This window comes from Procambarus clarkii, chromosome 67 (genome assembly GCF_040958095.1).
Source record: "Procambarus clarkii isolate CNS0578487 chromosome 67, FALCON_Pclarkii_2.0, whole genome shotgun sequence".
Lineage (NCBI taxonomy): Eukaryota > Metazoa > Arthropoda > Malacostraca > Decapoda > Cambaridae > Procambarus > Procambarus clarkii.
The window spans coordinates 4,433,674-4,457,164 of NC_091216.1; the positions used below are offsets into that span (position 1 = coordinate 4,433,674).

Here is a 23,491-nt window from a genome sequence, read left to right on the forward strand (position 1 = left end):
ACAGTGTCTGTGTGACGCTTTACAGTGTCTGTGATGCCTTACAGTGTCTGTGTGATGCCTTACAGTGTCTGTGTGATGCCTTACAGTGTCTGCGTGATGCCTTACAGTGTCTGTGTGATGCCTTACAGTGTCTGAGTGATGCCTTACAGTGTCTGTGATGCCTTACAGTGTCTGAGTGAAGCCTTACAGTGTCTGAGTGATGCCTTACAGTGTCTGTGACGCCTTACAGTGTCTGTGTGATGCCTTACAGTGTCTGTGTGATGCCTTACAGTGTCTGAGTGATGCCTTACAGTGTCTGTGTGATGCCTTACAGTGTCTGTGTGATGCCTTACAGTGTCTGTGATGCCTTACAGTGTCTGTGTGATGCCTTACAGTGTCTGTGTGATGCCTTACAGTGTCTGTGTGATGCCTTACAGTGTCTGTGTGATGCCTTACAGTGTCTGTGTGATGCTTTACAGCGTCTGTGTGATGCCTTACAGTGTCTGTGTGATGCCTTACAGTGTCTGTGTGATGCCTTAGTGTCTGAGTGATGCCTTACAGTGTCTGAGTGATGCCTTACAGTGTCTGTGTGACGCCTTACAGTGTCTGTGTGGTGCCTTACAGTGTCTGTGTGATGCCTTACAGTGTCTGTGTAATGCCTTACAGCGTCTGTGTGATGCCTTACAGTGTCTGTGTGATGCCTTACAGTGTCTGTGTGATGCCTTACAGTGTCTGTGTGGTGCCTTACAGTGTCTGTGTGGTGCCTTACAGTGTCTGTGTGACGCCTTACAGTGTCTGTGTGATGCCTTACAGTGTCTGTGTGATGCCTTACAGTGTCTGTGTGATGCCTTACAGTGTCTGAGTGATGCCTTACAGTGTCTGTGTGGTGCCTTACAGTGTCTGTGTGACGCCTTACAGTGTCTGAGTGATTCCTTACAGTGTCTGTGTGACGCCTTACAGTGTCTGAGTGATGCCTTACAGTGTCTGTGATGCCTTACAGTGTCTGAGTGATGCCTTACAGTGTCTGTGTGACGTCTTACAGTGTCTGAGTGATGCCTTACAGTGTCTGTGTGACGCCTTACAGTGTCTGTGTGGTGCCTTACAGTGTCTGTGTGACGCCTTACAGTGTCTGTGTGACGCCTTACAGCGTCTGTGTGATGCCTTACAGTGTCTGTGTGATGCCTTACAGTGTCTGTGTGATGCCTTGCAGTGTCTGTGTGATGCCTTACAGTGTCTGTGTGATGCCTTAGAGTGTCTGAGTGATGCCTTACAGTGTATGTGATCCCTTACAGTGTCTGTGTGATGCCTTACAGTGTCTGTGTGATGCCTTACAGTGTCTGTGATCCCTTACAGTGTCTGTGTGATGCCTTACATTGTCTGTGTAACGCCTTACAGTGTCTGTGTGATGCCTTACAGTGTCTGTGTGATGCCTTACAGTGTCTTTAATGCCTTACAGTGTCTGTGTGATGCCTTACAGTGTCTGTGATCCCTTACAGTGTCTGTGTGTTGCCTTACAGTGTCTGTGTTACGCCTTACAGTGTCTGTGTGACGCCTTACATTGTCTGTGATGCCTTACAGTGTCTGTGTGACGCCTTACAGTGTCTGTGTGACGCCTTACAGTGACTGTGTGACGCCTTACAGTGTCTGTGTGATGCCTTACAGTGTCTGTGATGCCATACAGTGTCTGTGTGATGCCTCACAGTGTCTGTGTGATGCCTTACAGTGTCTGTGTGATGCCTTACAATGTCTGTGTGACGCCCTACAGTGTCTGTGTGATGCCTTACAGTGTCTGTGTGATGCCTTACAGTGTCTGTGTGATGCCTTACAGTGTCTGTGTGACGCCTTACAGTGTCTGTGATGCCTTACAGTGTCTGAGTGATGCCTTACTGTGTCTGTGTGATGCCTTACAGTGTCTGTGTGATGCCTTACAGCGTCTGTGTGATGCCTTACAGTGTCTGAGTGATGCCTTACAGTGTCTGTGTGATGCCTTACAGTGTCTGTGTGGTGCCTTACAATGTGTGTGTGATGCCTTACAGTGTCTGTGTGGTGCCTTACAGTGTCTGTGTGATGCCTTACAGTGTCTGTGTGATGCCTTACAGTGTCTGTGTGATGCCTTACAGTGTCTGTGTAATGCCTTACAGTGTCTGTGTGATGCCTTACAGTGTCTGTGTGATGCCTTACAGTGTCTGTGTGATGCCTTACAGTGTCTGTGTGATGCCTTACAGAGTCTGTGTGATGCCTTTCAGTGTCTGTGTGATGCCTTACAGTGTCTGTGTGACGCCTTACAGAGTCTGTGTGATGCCTTACAGTGTCTGTGATGCCTTACAGTGTCTGTGTGATGCCTTACAGTGTCTGTGTGATGCCTTACAGTGTCTGTGATCCCTTACAGTGTCTGTGTGATGCCTTACAGTGTCTGTGTGACGCCTTACAGTGTCTGTGATGCCTTACAGTGTCTGAGTGATGCCTTACAGTGTCTATGTGATGCCTTACAGTGTCTGTGTGATGCCTTACAGTGTCTGTGTGATGCCTTACAGTGTCTGTGTGATGCCTTACAGTGTCTGTGTGATGCCTTACAGCGTCTGTGTGATGCCTTACAGTGTCTGTGTGATGCCTTACAGTGTCTGTGTGATGCCTTACAGCGTCTGTGTGATGCCTTACAGCGTCTGTGTGATGCCTTACAGTGTCTGTGTGATGCCTTACAGTGTCTGTGTGATGCCTTACAGTGTCTGTGTGATGCCTTACAGTGTCTGTGTGATGCCTTACAGTGTCTGTGTGATGCCTTACAGTGTATGAGTGATGCCTTACAATGTTTGTGTGCCGTAGAGCTCCATGAGGGCATCGTAGAGCTCCTTGTGAAAGCCGGAGAGCTCTTCTGAGCACCGTAGAGTTATTTTGAGCACCGTAGAGCTCCTTGTTAGCACCGTAGAGCTCCATGAGAGCATCATAGAGCTCCTTGTGAGCATCTTAGAGCTCCTTGTCAACACCGTAGAGCTCCTTGTGAGCATCGTAGAGCTCCTTGTGAGCACTGTAGAGCTCCTTGTGAGCATCGCAGAGCTTCTTGTGAGCACCGTAGAGCTCCATGAGAGCATCGTAGAGCTCCTTGTGAGCATCGTAGAGCTCCTTGTGAGCACCGTAGAGCTCCTTGTGAGCATCGTAGAGCTCCTTGTGAGCACCGTAGAGCTCCTTGTGAGCATCGTAGAGCTCCTTGTGAGCACCGTAGAGATCCTTGTGTGCACCGTGGGAGCCGGTCGGCCGAGCGGACAGCACACTGGACTTATGATCCTGTGGTCCCAGGTTTGATCCCGGGCGCAGGCGAGAAACAATGGGCAGAGTTTCTTTCACCCTATGTCGCTGTTACCTAGCAGTAAAATATGTACCTGGGTGTTAGTCAGCTGTCACAGGCTGCTTCCTGGGGGTGGAAGCCTGGTCGAGGACCGGGCCGCGGGGATACTAAAGTCCCGAAATCATCTCACGATAACCTAACCGTGAAGCTTCTTATGAGCACTTTAGAGCTCCTTGTGAGCACCGTAGAGCTCCTTGTGAGCACCGTAGCGCTCTTGTGAGCACTGTAGAGCTCCTTGTGAGCACCGTAGATCTCCGTGTAAGCACCGTAGAGCTCCGTGTGAGCACCGTAGAGCTCCGTGTAAGCACCGTAGAGCTCCGTGTTAGCACAGTAGAGCTCCGTGTTAGCACCGTAGAGCTCCGTGTAAGCACCGTAGAGCTCCGTGTTAGCACAGTAGAGCTCCGTGTTAGCACCGTAGAGCTCCGTGTAAGCACCGTAGAGCTCCGTATTAGCACAGTAGAGCTCCGTGTTAGCACCGTAGAGCTCCGTGTAAGCACCGTAGAGCTCCGTATTAGCACAGTAGAGCTCCGTGTGAGCACCGTAGATCTCCGTGTAAGCACCGTAGAGCTCCGTGTGAGCACCGTAGAGCTCCGTGTAAGCACCGTAGAGCTCCGTGTTAGCACAGTAGAGCTCCGTGTTAGCACCGTAGAGCTCCGTGTAAGCACCGTAGAGCTCCGTGTTAGCACAGTAGAGCTCCGTGTGAGCACCGTAGATCTCCGTGTAAGCACCGTAGAGCTCCGTGTGAGCACCGTAGAGCTCCGTGTAAGCACCGTAGAGCTCCGTGTTAGCACCGTAGAGCTCCGTGTAAGCACCGTAGAGCTCCGTGTTAGCACAGTAGAGCTCCGTGTAAGCACAGTAGAGCTCCTTGTGAGCATCGTAGAGCTCCTTGTGAACACCGTAGAGCTCCGTGTGAGCACCGTAGATCTCCGTGTAAGCACCGTAGAGCTCCGTGTAAGCACCGTAGAGCTCCGTGTTAGCACCGTAGAGCTCCGTGTAAGCACCGTAGATCTCCGTGTAAGCACCGTAGAGCTCCGTGTTAGCACCGTAGAGCTCCGTGTAAGCACCGTAGATCTCCGTGTAAGCACCGTAGAGCTCCGTGTTAGCACCGTAGAGCTCCGTGTAAGCACCGTAGAGCTCCGTGTAAGCACAGTAGAGCTCCGTGTGAGACGTGGTCACAACAACACCCCAGGTGCTGTAAACAAGGTTCTGCTAGTTAGTGATGTGTTTACAGTGTTGTGTTTACAGTGTTGTGCTTTCAGTGTTGTGTCTGTAGTGTTGTGTCTACAGTGTTGTGTTTACAGTGTTGTTCTTACAGTGTTGTGTTTACAGTGTTGTGTTTACAGTGTTGTGTTTACAGTGTTGTGCTTTCAGTGTTGTGTCTGTAGTGTTGTGTCTACAGTGTTGTGTTTACAGTGTTGTGTCTACAGTGTTGTGTTTACAGTGTTGTGTTTACAGTGTTGTGTTTACAGTGTTGTGTTTACAGTGTTGTGTCTACAGTGTTGTGTTTACAGTGTTGTGTTTACAGTGTTATGCTTTCAGTGTTGTGTCTGTAGTGTTGTGTCTGTAGTGTTGTGTCTACAGTGTTGTGTTTACAGTGTTGTGTCTACAGTGTTGTGTTTACAGTGTTGTGTTTACAGTGTTGTGCTTTCAGTGTTGTGTCTGTAGTGTTGTGTCTACAGTGTTGTGTTTACAGTGTTGTGTCTACAGTGTTGTGTTTACAGTGTTGTTCTTACAGTGTTGTGTTTACAGTGTTGTGTTTACAGTTTTGTGTCTGTAGTGTTGTGTCTACAGTGTTGTGTTTACAGTGTTGTTCTTACAGTGTTGTGTTTACAGTGTTGTGTTTACAGTTTTGTGTCTGTAGTGTTGTGTCTACAGTGTTGTGTTTACAGTGTTGTTCTTACAGTGTTGTGTTTACAGTGTTGTGCTTTCAGTGTTGTGTCTGTAGTGTTGTGTCTACAGTGTTGTGTTTACAGTGTTGTGTCTACAGTGTTGTGTTTACAGTGTTGTTCTTACAGTGTTGTGTTTACAGTGTTGTGTTTACAGTTTTGTGTCTGTAGTGTTGTGTCTACAGTGTTGTGTTTACAGTGTTGTGTCTACAGTGTTGTGTTTACAGTGTTGTTCTTACAGTGTTGTGTTTACAGTGTTGTGTTTACAGTTTTGTGTCTGTAGTGTTGTGTCTACAGTGTTGTGTTTACAGTGTTGTTCTTACAGTGTTGTGTTTACAGTGTTGTTCTTACAGTGTTGTGTCTGTAGTGTTGTGTCTACAGTGTTGTGTTTACAGTGTTGTGTCTACAGTGTTGTGTTTATAGTGTTGTTCTTACAGTGTTGTGTCTGTAGTGTTGTGTTTACAGTGTTGTGTCTACAGTGTTGTGTTTACAGTGTTGTTCTTACAGTGTTGTGTCTGTAGTGTTGTGTTTACAGTGTTGTGTTTACAGTGTTGTGTCTACAGTGTTGTGTTTACAGTGTTGTTCTTACAGTGTTGTGTCTGTAGTGTTGTGTTTACAGTGTTGTGTTTACAGTGTTGTGTCTGTAGTGTTGTGTTTACAGTGTTGTGTTTACAGTGTTGTTCTTACAGTGTTGTGTCTGTAGTGTTGTGTTTACAGTGTTGTGTTTACAGTGTTGTGTTTACAGTGTTGTGGAGCTGGAGAAGTTGGTCTTGTTGTTTGTTTTCTTGAAGCGCTGAACCTTGCCAGATATTGTGATGTAATTACCTAAGTGTTATTACCTAAGTGTAGTTACAGGATGAGAGCTACGCTCGTGGTGTCCCGTCTTCCCAGCACTCTTTGTCATATAACGCTTTGAAACTACTGACGGTCTTGGCCTCCACCACCTTCTCACCTAACTTGTTCCAACCGTCTTCCACTCTACTTGCGAAAGTGAATTTTCTTATATTTCTTCGGCATCTGTGTTAGCTAGTTGAAATCTATGACCTTTTGTTCTTAAAGTTCCAGGTCTCAGGAAATCTTCCCTATCGATTTTATCAATTCCTGTTACTATTTTGTATGTAGTGATCATATCACCTCTTTTTCTTCTGTCTTCTAGTTTTGGCATATTTAATGCCTCTAACCTCTCCTCGTAGCTCTTGTCCTTCAGTTCTGGGAGCCACTTAGTAGCATGTCTTTGCACCTTTTCCAGTTTGTTGATGTGCTTCTTAAGATATGGGCACCACACAACAGCTGCATATTCTAGCTTTGGCCTAACAAAAGTCGTGAACAATTTCTTTAGTATATCGCCATCCATGTATTAAAAAACAATTCTGAAGTTAGAAAGCGTGGCATAGGCTCCTCGCACAATATTCTTTATGTGGTCCTCAGGTGACAGTTGTCTATCTAGAACCTCCCTTAGATCTCTTTCTTTAATAATGTCTCACGTAATATATAGGTTATGTGAGGTCTATGTTCTCCTATTCCACATTCCTTAATATGGCATTTATTAACATTTAATTCCATTTAAATTCCATTTTAAATTCCTCAGGTGTTGTTGTTGTCACTTGAGTGTTCTCAGATGTTGTTGTTGTCACTTGAGTGTTCTCAGATGTTGTTGTTGTCACTTGAGTGTTCTCAGGTGTTGTTGTTGTCACTTGAGTGTTCTCAGATGTTGTTGTTGTCACTTGAGTGTTCTCAGATGTTGTTGTTGTCACTTGAGTGTTCTCAGGTGTTGTTGTTGTCACTTGAGTGTTCTCAGGTGTTGTTGTTGTCACTTGAGTGTTCTCAGGTGTTGTTGTTGTCACTTGAGTGTTCTCAGGTGTTGTTGTTGTCACTTGAGTGTTCTCAGGTGTTGTTGTTGTCACTTGAGTGTTCTCAGATGTTATTGTTGTCACTTGAGTGTTCTCAGATGTTGTTGTTGTCACTTGAGTGTCAGTGGTCTGGGGACAGTGAGGGAGTCTGTGGTGGTGAAGTGTGTCAGTGGTCTGGGGACAGTGGTCTGGGGACAGTGGTCTGGGGACAGTGGTCTGGGGACAGTGGTCTGGGGACAGTGGTCTGGGGACAGTGGTCTGGGGACAGTGGTCTGGTGACAGTGGTCTGGGGACAGTGGTCTGGGGACAGTGGTCTGGGGACAGTGGTCTGGGGACAGTGGTCTGGGGACAGTGGTCTGGGGACAGTGGTCTGGGGACAGTGGTCTGGGGACAGTGGTCTGGGGACAGTGGTCTAGGGACAGTGGTCTGGGGACAGTGGTCTGGGGACAGTGGTCTGGGGGACAGTGAGGGAGCCTGTGGTGGTCAAGTGTCAGTGGTCTGGGGACAGTGGTCTGGGGACAGAGGGGGAGCCTGTGGTGGTGAAGTGGGACAGTGGTCTGGAGACAGTGGTCTGGGGACAGTGAGGGAGCCTGTGGTGGTCAAGTGTCAGTGGTCTGGGAACAGTGGTCTGGGGACAGAGGGGGAGCCTGTGGTGGTGAAGTGGGACAGTGGTCTGGGGACAGTGGTCTGGGGACAGTGGTCTGGGGACAGTGAGGGAGCCTGTGGTGGTCAAGTGTGTCAGTGGTCTGGGGACAGTGGTCTGGGGACAGTGGTCTGGGGACAGTGGTCTGGGGACAGTGGGGGAGCCTGTGGTGGTGAAGTGTGTCAGTGGTCTGGGGACAGTGGTCTGGGGACAGTGGTCTGGGGACAGTGGGGGAGCCTGTGGTGGTCAAGTGTGTCAGTGGACGGGCCATGGTTGGGAAGGCTGTCAGTGGCAGGTCGTAGACTTTTGCTACGTCAAACTTTTGAAATATTAGTCAATATTTTGTAATGTGGGCTTTTGTAGTCGTTAACTACACGCAGCATTTCACATTACATTATTAAACTTATTTATTTACCCGTTTTTTAAACACACACACACGCGCGCGCACATTGTGTGTGTGTGAGTAAGAGGAAGGGGAGACATGATAACCACTTACAAAATTCTCAGGGGAATTGACAGGGTGGACAAAGACAAACTCTTTAGCGCGGGTGGAACACGAACGAGGGGACACAGGTGGAAACTTAGTACCCAGATGAGCCAAAGAGACGTTAGAAAGAATTTTTTCAGGGTCAAGGTAGTTAACAATTGGAATGCATTAGGTAGTGCTGTGGAGGAGGCAGACTCCAGACACAGTTTCAAATATAGATATGATAGAGCCCAATAGGCTCAGGAATCTGTACACCAGTTGATTGACAGTTGAGAGGCGGGACCAAAGAGCCAGAGCTCAACCCCCAGAAACACAACTAGGTGAGTACAGCGGGGGTCGCGGGGTCGCGCTCTACGATAAACGCCAATATTTTTCGGTTAATTAAGACTACAGTGACAGATCACAGATCTAGGGGTATCACAAAGTGTATAACCACCGCGAATAGGAAAGAAAAATACTCTGCAATCACTAGAACTTTGTGTTAAACATTGAATTCACCAGACAGGCCATGTGGGAGGGCCACGAGGCTCTGTTTACATTTGGGGCTCCAGTGATCAGTGGTACAGTAAATTAGTGAACTGTAACACAACAGTCAACACGATACAGTGACTGACTCCAGAGCTTTATGTTAGATAGAGAAGAACCGCCATCATCAATCTACTAGAACTTAGTGAATCACCACGTGGGAGGCGACGACGGATCACCATCGTCATCCAGACATCGCCAGTATTCATCTAGTTGTGCGAGCGGGAGGCTGACTGGTAGGTAGCCTCTCTCGTCAATTATTCAGGTGTACAGAGTGAGGCAAAATATTATCAGATTCTTGTTTTGGATATCATATATATATTTAAAATCTCAAAGTGGCTCATTTTGGTTAGAGGTTGACACTTACGGGACCCTCGTAACACAAGCACGCACACGCAAAACCATACACACACACACACAACCGTACAGTCAGGGGAGAAAAGATTAATACCTTTTGTGGAAAGGGGAATAGACCTCACTCATACTCACCCCCCCCTCTCTTACCCCCCTCCATCTCACTAACCCAATACACTCCCCTCCCCCCACTCCCACTCAACCCCACAACTGACTGCAAATACACGCACACACACACACACACACCTGACCAGAAGTCACCATCTCCGCCCCTCCTACCCCCCAGCTCCCCCTGCATCCCCCATACACACACTCTCCCCCTCTCTCTCTCACCACTCCCACCTCTCTCCCCTCTCTCCCTCTCCCCCTCCCTCCCTCTCTCCCTGTCTCTCTCTCCTTTTTTTCCCAATCTCCTTCTCTCCTCCTATCTCCCTCTCCTCCCTCGCTCTCCGTACCCTCCCTCTCTCCTTCCTCTCTCCCCCTCTCCTTCCTCTCTCCCCCCCTCTCTGCCCACACACACACACACACACACACACACACACCCATCCCTGGTGACGCTCGCCCATCCTCACCAACTTCACACGCCTCACACTGTCCCAAAACACCACCCTCCCCCTTCCCCTATACACAAACACCCCCGCGCACGCGTGCACACACACACACACACACATGCCCGCACACACACACAAACACACATGCCCACACACACACAAACACACATGCCCACACACACACACACACACACACACACACACATGCCCATACACACACACACACACACACACACACACGTGATCTTGCTTGATCTGATATTTACCTTAAATGAGTCGGATATAAGGGAAGTCATGTTGGAAGCCCCTCTGGGAATGAGTGATCATAGTGTATTGTGCTTTGAGTACCTGGTTGAGCTAGGAATTATCTCCCCCAAAAAAGAAATGGGAAAAAAAGGGCAGGCGTACCGAAAAGGAAACTATGAGATGAATAAATTCCTTAGGGATATACAATGGGACACAGAACTCAGAACCAAGTCCGTACAAGACATGACGGACTATATCAACCAAAAGTGTCAGGAGGCTGAAAGCAGGTTTGTCCCGGCCCAACAGAAAAAAATAGAGAAGCAAAAGAAGAATCCATGGTTTACTAGGGAATGTACGAAAGCAAAGGAGCTGAACAAAAAAGCATGGAGGAACTTCCGTAATAACAGAACACCTGAAAGTAGAGAGATACCAGAGAGAACCAGGAACGAGTATGTTAGTGTGAGAAGAGCAGCTGAGAAAAGGTATGAAAATGATATAACTAACAAATCCAAGACCGAACCAAAACTATTACACAGTCACATCAGGAGGAAGACAACAGTGAAGGAACAGGTGATAAAACAAAGTTCCAGGAGGTCTTTACAATAGAACAAGGAGAAGTCACGGCACTAGGAGAGGTGGCAGCAAACCAGGCGACCTTGGAAAAGTTCGACATTACAAGAGATGAGGTCAAGAAGCACCTATTGGGGCTGGACGTGAGAAAAGCTGTTTGGCTGGACGGAATCTCACCATGGGTATTGAAAGAGTGTGCAGGAGCACTTTATTTGCCACTCTTCATAGTGTATAGTAGGTCACTGGAAACAGGAGACCTACCAGAAATATGGAAGACGGCTAATGTAGTCCCAATATACAAAAAGGGTGACAGACAAGAGGCACTGAACTGGCACAGAGGCCAGTGTCCTTGACTTGTATACCATGCAAGGTGATGGAGAAGATTGTGAGAAAAAACCTAGTAAAACATCTGGAGAGACGAGACTTCGTGACAACCCATAAACATGGGTTCAGGGAGGGTAAATCTTGCCTTACAGGCTTAATAGAATTCTACGATCAGGTGACAAAGATTAAGCAAGAAAGAGAAGGATGGGAGGACTGCATTTTTTTGGACTGTTGGAAAGCCTTTGACACAGTACCCCGTAAAAGGCTGATGCATAAGCTGGAGAAACAGGCAGAAGTAATTGGTAGGGCGCTCCAGTGGATAAGGGAGTACCTAAGCAATAGGAAGCAGAGAGTTACAGTGAGGGGTGAGACCTCAGACTGGTGTGAAGTCAACAGTGGAGTCCCACAGGGCTCTGTACTCGGACCTATCCTGTTTCTGATATATGCAAATGATCTCCCAGAGGGTATAGACTCATTCCTCTCAATGTTTGATGACGACGCCAAAATTATGAGAAGGATTGAGACAGAGGAGGACAGCTTGAGGCTTCAAGAAGACCTGGACCAGCTGCAGGAATGGTCAAGCGAATAGTTATTAGAGTTTAACCCAAGCAAATGTAATGTAATGAAGATAGGGGTAGGAAGCAGGAGACCAGATACAAGGTATCATTTGGGGAATGAAATACTTCAGGAGTCAGAGAGAGAGAGAGAGAGAGAGAGAGACCTGGGGGGTTGATATCACGCCAGACCTGTCTCCTGAAGCTCATATCAAGAGGATAACATCAGTGACATATGCCAGGTTGGCTAACATAAGAATGGCCTTTAGAAGTAAGTAAATAATTGTCAAAAGAAGGCACCAAACCGGGAAGGCTATGTAGCACTATCAAATGTGCGGAATAATCAAAGGGCGCTAAACATCACTAAGGAGGCCAAAACGAGAACAAAAATGCATAAGGCGAACGATATAAAAAGTATCCGAGTCACCAAGAATTCTATTGAGGGACAGGTGACCGCGAGGGGTGGTTGGAGAGCAAGACACATGCTCGTCCTGGAAGTCAGGACATTCAAGAAGGACATGCACGACCGTAAGAGGGACAATACAATTAGGACAATAAGGAGCAGGGTGGCGCTCCATCAAGTGACCATGGGTTAAGCGAGTATGGCCAATACGCAACCTTGCCAGAGCTGTTTCCCATCGCCAGTTACGGTGGTAGGAGGACGACCACGAGGAAACACAACACTTAAGAGTACGTAGTTTGTTACCAGTAACAGACGACCAAGAAGCCTGCCAACGGGTAATGACAAAGGAATGGATAACCGGGTAAAAGTCGGAATATGGAATACCTTTACGAGAGATGGGACAAGAGCGGACAGTTTCCTTGGCGGCAGCATCCGCACGCTCATTTAAAGACACACCAATATGGCTGGGAACCCAACAAAACTCAACTGACTTAAATTTACTGTGAACAAGAAACAGCCAATGCTGGATCTCGACAACTACTGGATGAACCAGATTAAAGGACCCGAGAGCCATGAGGGCACTACGAGAGTCAACAACAACTACAAAGGAAGACTGACAACGAGAAAGCAGGAGACGAAGAGCATAGAGAATAGCATAAAGCTGTACTGTAAAGATGCTAATCTCCGGAGGTAAGCGTCACATATAAGTGCGATCAGGAAAAACAACAGAGTAGCCAACACCGTCCACAGACTTAGACCCATCAGGAAAGACAAAAACGGAGCGGGAGTGAGAAGAAAAGTGCTCAAGGAAGAAGCATTTTAGAACTGTAGGAGGGGTAAAAGCTTTAGTGATGCGGGTCAAGGATGTACAAAACCGCGGAAGGGGGGGACTCCACGGGGGCAAAGAAGGAACAACACGAGGAGAAACACTAGAAATACGAATGGAAAGAGAATCCTGTAGGCGAGATAACTGAACAGAAAGAGGGAGGTGATGAAAAGGAACAGGAACCGCAGGAGGGGTAAAAGTTAAAGCACGACAGACGCGAGAGGAAGGATGTTGTAAGGACCTCGCAAGATAGCGAAGACAGTAGCGAACACGGCGGCCCTAGAGAGACAGGAAGCCAGTGTCAACATACAAGCTAAGGATGGGAGTCGAACGAAAGGCACCAGAACTGAGGCGCAACCCAGTATGGTGCAAAGCATCAAGTCGGCGAAGAGTAGAAGGAGAAGCAGACGAGTTAGCAGGGCAACCATAATCGAGCTTAGACAGGATGAGAGAGGAATGTAAAGCAAGGAGAGTGTGCCTATCCGCCCCCCAAGAAGTGTGGGACAATACCCGAAGGAGGGGTAAGGGCCTAAGAGCACTCAACACTGAGGTAAGAGATATGGGGAGACCAAGACAAACGAGTGTCAAGAAAGGAACGACGAGAGAGGAAACTGCGGAGAAAGAGAGGGAGATGACCACGAAGGCCAAAAGAGTGAAGTTGGGATAGAATATGATATCGCCAAGTGGTGTCGTAAGCCTTTTCCAGGTCAAAAAAGGACGGCAACAACGGAGGTCTTCACAGCAAAAGCAGTACGAATATAGACCTCCAAGTTCACCAGGACATCTGTTGTGCTGCGGCACTTGCGGAAACCAAATTGAGAAGGGGAGAGGAGGTGATGGTGTTCCAGGAACCACATCAGCCGAACGTTTACCATACGTTCAAAGAGTTTGCAGACACAACTTGTGAGGGCAATAGGGCGAAAGTTCTTAGGGGAAGTACCCAGAGACCCCGGCTTGCGAACAGGGAGGACAACGGCATCGAGCTAGTCCTCAGGGACTGACGACGACTCCCAGATCCGATTATAGAGACTCAGTAAATACTGAGATGTGCACGGAGGGAGATGGCGAAGCATTTCATAATGAATACCATCGGAGCCCGCCTCTGTAGAACCGCAGAGCGCCAGGGCAGAACGAACTTCAGAGAGAGAGAAGGGATCATTATAGGGAAGCCGAAGACGAGTGCAGAAATCTACGGGATGAGACTCAAGGGCAGGTTTACGAAGAAGGAAAGATTGGGGAAGATGAAGACCAAAGCTAACAGAAAAAAAGTGGGAACCCAGTTCGGAAGCGACCTGCAACGGGTCCGCCACAAGACTACCATGGAGGTGAAGGACCAGTGAAACATCGGGAACGAACTTACCCGCTATCTTGTGGATACTCTTCCAGATCTGTGGCAGAGGAGTTTCGGACGTAATTGTGGAGACATAAGATGCCCAACATTCACGCTTAGCAGTACGAATGGCCCTTCGGGCCACTGCACTCGCTTTCCGAAAGAAAAGAAAAGAATCGGCCGTCTGACGACAGTGGTGCCTCTACCAGGATGAACGCTTACAGCGGACAGCCCGAGCACAGGCCGCATTCCACCAGGGAACGCACTTCCATGGACCCCGAGAGGAAGAGCAAGGAATAGAGCGGAGGGCAGCGTCGAAGACAGTGTCATGAAAAAGGAGGAGAGCACGAGGAAGAGGCAGAAGGGAGAGGTCAGAGAGAGCAGCACTGAGGGTAAATAGGTCCCAGTCCGCCTTAGGAAACTGCCACTTAGGGAAGGAGAGGGAAGGGCGAAAAGAGAAAAAGGAAACAAGGATGGGGAAATGGTCACTGCCATGGAGGTTATCAAAAACCTGCCACGTGAAATCTTACTAAAGAGAAGAAGAGCAGAGAGAAAGATCAAGACAGGAAAGGGTGCAGGTCCGAGAGTCCAAATAAGTGGGCTCAACAGAATTCAGAAGAGACAGGGAAGAAAAGAGGATAAACGGCTATAGAAGGCGACCTCGCTTCATCAGAACATCACCCCAAAGAGAATGACGATAATTGAAATCACCCAGCAGGAGCACAGGCTTCGGCAAGGAGTCCAGGAGGTGTTTCAAATCAAGAAGAGAAAGTGGGACACTCGGGGGAAGATAAATGGAACAAACTGTGTACCATTTCCCCACAAAGATACGAGCAGCAGAACAATGGAGAGGTGAAGGAAAAAGTAAGGGGACAAAGGGAACATCAGCGCGAAGCGAGAGCAGAAGAATTAGGAGCCCCAGCAACAGCTGGTGGGGGGAGAGAGAAAAGAATAGCCACGAAAACGACCAGGACGAACACCAAGCTCCTGGAGACAGACACAAAGGGGCGAAAACCGCGAAATAAGAAGTTGGAGTTCGAGGAAATTGGCGTAATAACCTCGAACGTTCCATTGAAGAATAGACATCGACGAGAAGAGAAAGGACAACAACAGAGAACAAATAAGAAACAAAGGCGAAAGAGCAACAAAGCACGTCAAAGAATATCAGGGTCGGGATCAGGGTCAGCAAAGTCAGGGTTAGGGGCATGGGTAAACTGAGCAAAGACGGAGGGAAGAAAGCAGGAGAACAGACCAGAGGTGGGCGGGCGGGGTCCGGAGGAGGAGGAGGAGGACGAAGAGGAGGAGACAATGGAGAGGAGAAGTCAAGGACAGCAGCAGGAAGAGGGGGAGGAGAAAGAGGGGAGTGCACTTCAGCAAGGGCAGCAACCGAGAGGGAAGCAGGGGCCAAAGAAACCTCCTTAGCAGGAACAGGGAGAGCAACCACTGAAATGGGAGAGGAAGGAGCAATAGAGCCAGTAGTAGGGGCTGAGGAAGAAAGCGAAGCCTTCTTACCCGCCGGGGATGAGGAAGGAGAGGAGCCAGGCTTACGCTTCTGACGTAAAGAGACCGGTGTCCCAGCAACTACGTACCGGGCAACGGATTCCAGCGTCTCAACAGGAGAAGCCGTATGAGAGTACACACGACGGCCGTTAGGAGAGCGATGGACATCCGCCTGCACCGACAGGGAGTGACAATAGATGGAGGAGAAGGATGCGAAGGAGGATCGGAGGAAGAAGACACAGGAGACATGACAGACCGGGCAGAAAAAAGGGGAACCCTAGACAGAGGACCAGGAAGGGGACCCTTTGGGACAGAACTCAAAGGAACAGAGGAGGGGGCAGTGGGCGCATCAGGGTCCAAAACCCGGAAACCGTTGTGAGTCTGAGGAAGATGGGAAGGACTAGGAAAGGAAGAGCGCAACACGCGAGCATAAGAGACGTTAGCATAAGGCGGGAGCCGGTGAACCTGGTGCCTCGCTTCGGGAAAAGATAAACGCTCCCGGTGCTTCAAGTTGAGGACGGCTGCCTCAAGCTTGTAATGGATACAGGCACGGGAGAAGGTAGGATGGGCCTCACCGCAGTTGAGGCAGGGAGCTTGGGGAGAAGTGCACTCCGACTTAGAGTGACCTTCACCCCCAGACAAAGGGCAGACAGAGACAGTCCCAGAGCAGCAGAGGGCACCATGTTTAAACCTCCAGCATTTGATACAAAGCCGAGGAGAAGGAATATACTCCTGGACAGAGCACCTGGCACCAGCAAGAATGACAGAGGATGGAAGGGTCCTACCATCAAAGGTGATCTTCACAACTCGAAGGGGTTGACGGCGACGACCACGAGGGCGACGAGTAAACGAGTCTACCTGGAGGACAGAATGGCCTTGGACAGACAGAATGGCCTTGGGCATCAAGGATATGCCAAATGTCATCGTGGCAGTCCTGCAGATTCCGAACACCGGTTGCAACATGGGGTTGGAAAAGAATAGTGCCAACACTGGCATTCAACCGAGCGTTCCTTGAGACCCGAACAGGGATCTCGCCAAGGCAGGATAAGGCAGCCAAGCGGGAAGCTGCATCCTGAGAAGCAGCAGCAACGACACGTGTGCCGAGACAAGTGGGGTTGAAGGTAACAGACGCATTCACGGAATCAACGAGATGCCGATGGATGGAGAAACCATCAGGAGTTGCAGAATCAAGAGGGAGGAGATCAAAGTATTTGGCCCACGAAGCAGGACCAAACAAGGCCTGATATGCATCAGTACAGGAAGGAAACGAGCGAGTGCGGCCGTGGCGCTGATGGCGTTGAGAACCCCCAGAGAGAGAGGGGTCAAAAGGCGCAGTAGTCACAACGAGAGATTTAGCCGCACCAGGGGACGAAGTGGTCACCACTGGGGGCTTGAGGCTCGACCCAACCACAGAGGGAGGGAAGGGAGCTGGGGAAAGAAATCAGGAAGGTCAAAGGAGGAGCAAGGTCGGGGCCCAATGCAGCGGGGGCTACAGAGCCTGGTCTTCCAATATAGGCCGACTCGGGGGCTTGGTCGCCCACCCCACGTGCCTGAGAGGGTACAACAGAAACATTCGGCGACTTATAGACGAAGAGAGAGAAATTCATCCACGAATGTGCCCCCATACCCACCATGGAGCCACAATTAGAGGCAGGACACAAAACAGGAAGCTATTGCCGATCATGCCGGGACCTTGCAGGGGTGCGTCATGAGTATACGCCCCACAAACGCCAACCTTAAGAACCGTCAGTCCGTTGAGATCGGGTTCAGCGACGAAAGGGGGATTGACAATAAAAGGTTCCCCTCGCTCTCGACGTCGGGTACTACAGTTCTACGGGTGCAAGAGTATGCCTCCTCAAGCACCCGGACGTCAAAATAGAAGAAGTCCAAAGGAAAAACCAAAACAAGCAAAAGGTTGGCAGAAAACGACAAGCAGATAGGAGAAGAGGGGGGAGAAAAACGAAACAAAAGGATATAGTCACACCACCTATCACCACCCTCTCACACCACCTATCACCACCCTCTCACACCACCTACCACCACTCTCTCACACCACCTACCACCACCCTCTCACACCACCTACTACCACTCTCTCACACCACCTACTACCACTCTCTCACACCACCAACCACCACTCTCTCACACCACCTACCACCACTCTCTCACACCACCTACCACCATTCTCTCACACCACCTACCACCACCCTCTCACACCACCTACTACCACTCTCTCACACCACCTACCACCATTCTCTCACACCACCTACCACCACCCTCTCACACCACCTACCACCACTCTCTCACACCACCTACCACCACCCTCTCACACCACCTACCACCACCCTCTCACACCACCTACTACCACTCTCTCACACCACCTACCACCACTCTCTCACACCACCTACCACCACTCTCTCACACCACCTACCACCACTCTCTCACACCACCTACCACCACTCTCTCACACCACCTACCACCACTCTCTCACACCACCTACCACCACCCTCTCACACCACCTACTACCACTCTCTCACACCACCTACCACCACCCTCTCACACCACCTACCACCACCCTCTCACACCACCTACTACCACTCTCTCACACCACCTACCACCACCCTCTCACACCACCTACCACCACTCTCTCACACCACCTACCACCACCCTCTCACACCACCTACCACCACCCTCTCACACCACCTACACCACCCTCTCACACCACCTACTACCACTCTCTCACACCACCTACCACCACCCTCTCACACCACCTACTACCACTCTCTCACACCACCTACCACCACCCCTCTCACACCACCTACCAGCACCCCTCTCACACCACCTATCACCAACCTTTCACACCACCTACCAGAACCCTACTCACACCACCTACCACCACTCTCTCACACCACCTATCACCACCCTCTCACACCACCTACCACCACCCCGCTCACACCACCTATCACCACTCTCTCACACCACCTACCACCACTCTCACACCACCTACCACCACCCTCTCACACCACCTACCACCACCCTCTCACACCACCTACCACCACCCTCTCACACCACCTACCACCACCCTCTCACACCACCTACCACCACCCTCTCACACCACCTACCACCACCCTCTCACACCACCTACCACCACCCTCTCACACCACCTACCACCACCCTCTCACACCACCTACCACCACCCTCTCACACCACCTACCACCACCCTCTCACACCACCTACTACCACTCTCTCACACCACCTACTACCACTCTCTCACACCACCTACCAGAACCCTACTCACACCACCTATCACCACCCTCTCACACCACCTACCACCACCCCGCTCACACCACCTATCACCACTCTCTCACACCACCTACCACCACCCCGCTCACACCACCTATCACCACCCTCTCACACCACCTACCAGAACCCTACTCACACCACCTACCACCACTCTCTCACACCACCTACCACCACCCTCTCACACCACCTACCACCACCCTCTCACACCACCTACCACCACCCTCTCACACCACCTACCACCACCCTCTCACACCACCTACTACCACTCTCACACCACCTACCACCACCCTCTCACACCACCTACTACCACTCTCTCACACCACCTACTACCACTCTCTCACACCACCAACCACCACTCTCTCACACCACCTACCACCACTCTCTCACACCACCTACCACCATTCTCTCACACCACCTACCACCACCCTCTCACACCACCTACTACCACTCTCTCACACCACCTACCACCACTCTCTCACACCACCTACCACCATTCTCTCACACCACCTACCACCACCCTCTCACACCACCTACCACCACTCTCTCACACCACCTACCACCACCCTCTCACACCACCTACTACCACTCTCTCACACCACCTACCACCACCCTCTCACACCACCTACCACCACCCTCTCACACCACCTACTACCACTCTCTCACACCACCTACCACCACCCTCTCACACCACCTACCACCACTCTCTCACACCACCTACCACCACCCTCTCACACCACCTACCACCACCCTCTCACACCACCTACACCACCCTCTCACACCACCTACTACCACTCTCTCACACCACCTACCACCACCCTCTCACACCACCTACTACCACTCTCTCACACCACCTACCACCACCCCTCTCACACCACCTACCAGCACCCCTCTCACACCACCTATCACCAACCTTTCACACCACCTACCAGAACCCTACTCACACCACCTACCACCACTCTCTCACACCACCTATCACCACCCTCTCACACCACCTACCACCACCCCGCTCACACCACCTATCACCACTCTCTCACACCACCTACCACCACTCTCACACCACCTACCACCACCCTCTCACACCACCTACCACCACCCTCTCACACCACCTACCACCACCCTCTCACACCACCTACCACCACCCTCTCACACCACCTACCACCACCCTCTCACACCACCTACCACCACCCTCTCACACCACCTACCACCACCCTCTCACACCACCTACCACCACCCTCTCACACCACCTACCACCACCCTCTCACACCACCTACCACCACCCTCTCACACCACCTACCACCACCCTCTCACACCACCTACTACCACTCTCTCACACCACCTACTACCACTCTCTCACACCACCTACCAGAACCCTACTCACACCACCTACCACCACTCTCTCACACCACCTATCACCACCCTCTCACACCACCTACCACCACCCCGCTCACACCACCTATCACCACTCTCTCACACCACCTACCACCACCCCGCTCACACCACCTATCACCACCCTCTCACACCACCTACCAGAACCCTACTCACACCACCTACCACCACTCTCTCACACCACCTACCACCACCCTCTCACACCACCTACCACCACCCTCTCACACCACCTACCACCACCCTCTCACACCACCTACCACCACCCTCTCACACCACCTACCACCACCCTCTCACACCACCTACTACCACTCTCACACCACCTACCACCACCCTCTCACACCACCTACCTACCACCTCTCTCACACCACCTACTACCACTCTCTCACACCACCTACCACCACCCTCTCACACCACCTACCACCACCCCTCTCACACCACCTATCACCAACCTCTCACACCACCTACCAGAACTCTACTCACACCACCTACCACCACTCTCTCACACCACCTATCACCACCCTCTCACACCACCTACCACCACCCCGCTCACACCACCTATCACCACTCTCTCACACCACCTACCACCACCCCGCTCACACCACCTATCACCACCCTCTCACACCACCTACCAGAACCCTACTCACACCACCTACCACCACTCTCTCACACTACCTACCACCACCCTCTCACACCACCTACCACCACCCTCTCACACCACCTACCACCACCCTCTCACACCACCTACCACCACCCTCTCACACCACCTACTACCACTCTCACACCACCTACCACCACCCTCTCACACCACCTACTACCACTCTCACACCACCTACCACCACCCTCTCACACCACCTACCACCACCCTCTCACACCACCTACCACTACCCTCTCACACCACCTACCACCACCCTCTCACACCACCTACACCACCCTCTCACACCACCTACTACCACTCTATCACACCACCTACCACCACCCTCTCACACCACCTACTACCACTCTCTCACACCACCTACCACCACCCCTCTCACACCACCTACCAGCACCCCTCTCACACCACCTATCACCAACCTTTCACACCACCTACCAGAACCCTACTCACACCACCTACCACCACTCTCTCACACCACCTATCACCACCCTCTCACACCACCTACCACCACCCCGCTCACACCACCTATCACCACTCTCTCACACCACCTACCACCACTCTCTCACACCACCTACCACCACCCTCTCACACCACCTACCACCACCCTCTCACACCACCTACCACCACCCTCTCACACCACCTACCACCACCCTCTCACACCACCTACCACCACCCTCTCACACCACCTACCACCACCCTCTCACACCACCTACCACCACCCTCTCACACCACCTACCACCACCCTCTCACACCACCTACCACCACCCTCTCACACCACCTACCACCACCCTCTCACACCACCTACTACCACTCTCTCACACCACCTACTACCACTCTCTCACACCACCTACCAGAACCCTACTCACACCACCTACCACCACTCTCTCACACCACCTATCACCACCCTCTCACACCACCTACCACCACCCCGCTCACACCACCTATCACCACTCTCTCACACCACCTACCACCACCCCGCTCACACCACCTATCACCACCCTCTCACACCACCTACCAGAACCCTACTCACACCACCTACCACCACTCTCTCACACCACCTACCACCACCCTCTCACACCACCTACCACCACCCTCTCACACCACCTACCACCACCCTCTCACACCACCTACCACCACCCTCTCACACCACCTACCACCACCCTCTCACACCACCTACTACCACTCTCACACCACCTACCACCACCCTCTCACACCACCTACTACCACTCTCTCACACCACCTACTACCACTCTCTCACACCACCTACCACCACCCCTCTCACACCACCTACCACCACCCCTCTCACACCACCTATCACCAACCTCTCACACCACCTACCAGAACCCTACTCACACCACCTACCACCACTCTCTCACACCACCTATCACCACCCTCTCACACCACCTACCACCACCCCGCTCACACCACCTATCACCACTCTCTCACACCACCTACCACCACCCCGCTCACACCACCTATCACCACCCTCTCACACCACCTACCAGAACCCTACTCACACCACCTACCACCACTCTCTCACACTACCTACCACCACCCTCTCACACCACCTACCACCACCCTCTCACACCACCTACCACCACCCTCTCACACCACCTACCACCACCCTCTCACACCACCTACCACCACCCTCTCACACCACCTACTACCACTCTCACACCACCTACCACCACCCTCTCACACCACCTACTACCACTCTCACACCACCTACCACCACCCTCTCACACCACCTACCACCACCCTCTCACACCACCTACCACTACCCTCTCACACCACCTACCACCACTCTCTCACACCACCTACCACCACCCTCTCACACCACCTACCACTACCCTCTCACACCACCTACCACCACCCCGCTCACACCACCTATCACCACCCTCTCACACCACCTACCAGAACCCTACTCACACCACCTACCACCACTCTCTCAGACCACCTATCACCACCCTCTCACACCACCTACCACCACCCCGCTCACACCACCTATCACCACTCTCTCACACCACCTACCACCACCCCGCTCACACCACCTATCACCACCCTCTCACACCACCTACCACCACCCTCTCACACCACCTACCACCACCTTCTTACACCAACTGGAAGAGAGGAGCAGCACCCCACACCCCACCACCTGCCCCTACAGCGCCAGCCTAGACAACCATTAACCCAGGAGCCCCCCGCACTACCCGTCAGTGTCCTGGGAGGGTGAGTCGTTATACAACCAGTACACAAGCACCACTCAGCTGGTGTACTGCTGTCTTGCTGGAGGTTCAAGGGGACAGCTAGGAGGGATGAATAGGTTAAATGCGGAGCGTCCAAAGGATATCAAACTAATCATATGGAAGAGATTTGTGGCATTAGAGGAACGCATGAGTGAGGAGCAAGGAAAGTCCATTGAAAACCTTAAAGAAAGCTTGGATGAACTAGTGAGAATCATTGATGAAATGCAAGAAGAGCTGAAGGAGGAGAGGACAAGGTGGTGAAGATATATGCAGGAACTTAAAGAAGGCAAGGCAACAAACGAAGTGAGAAATATAACAGAGGAAAGAATTAAACATATATAAAATATAACCAAGATCTGGGGAGTAAGACAAGATAAAACTTTTGCTGCGGCAATAAAGGATTCAGAGGGAAAGTAGATAATTAGGACAACAATGTTAGAGGTTGTAAAACTACCCAAGTCATGAAATGTGTAAGGCAGGAGTTGCCTAGAACCCCCCCCCCCCACCCCACCCCTCCCAATAAGCCTCTGGCTGGC

The 23,491-nt window shown here is 51.0% G+C and overlaps 1 protein-coding gene across 1 annotated transcript in view; it reads right to left on the reverse strand.

Annotated features, from left to right (window-relative positions):
• Nucleotides 1-2,943: 2,943 nt before the first annotated feature.
• The window catches only part of LOC138355512 (uncharacterized), a 79,981-nt gene continuing 59,433 nt past the window's right edge, over nucleotides 2,944-23,491 (reverse strand). The window contains exons 5-6 of the mRNA XM_069310710.1: nucleotides 3,464-4,514; nucleotides 2,944-3,261 (exon numbers count right to left, since the gene is read on the reverse strand). Coding sequence (XP_069166811.1) covers nucleotides 2,944-3,261; nucleotides 3,464-4,514 — 1,369 coding nt within the window. The remainder of the gene's footprint in view (nucleotides 3,262-3,463; nucleotides 4,515-23,491) is intronic.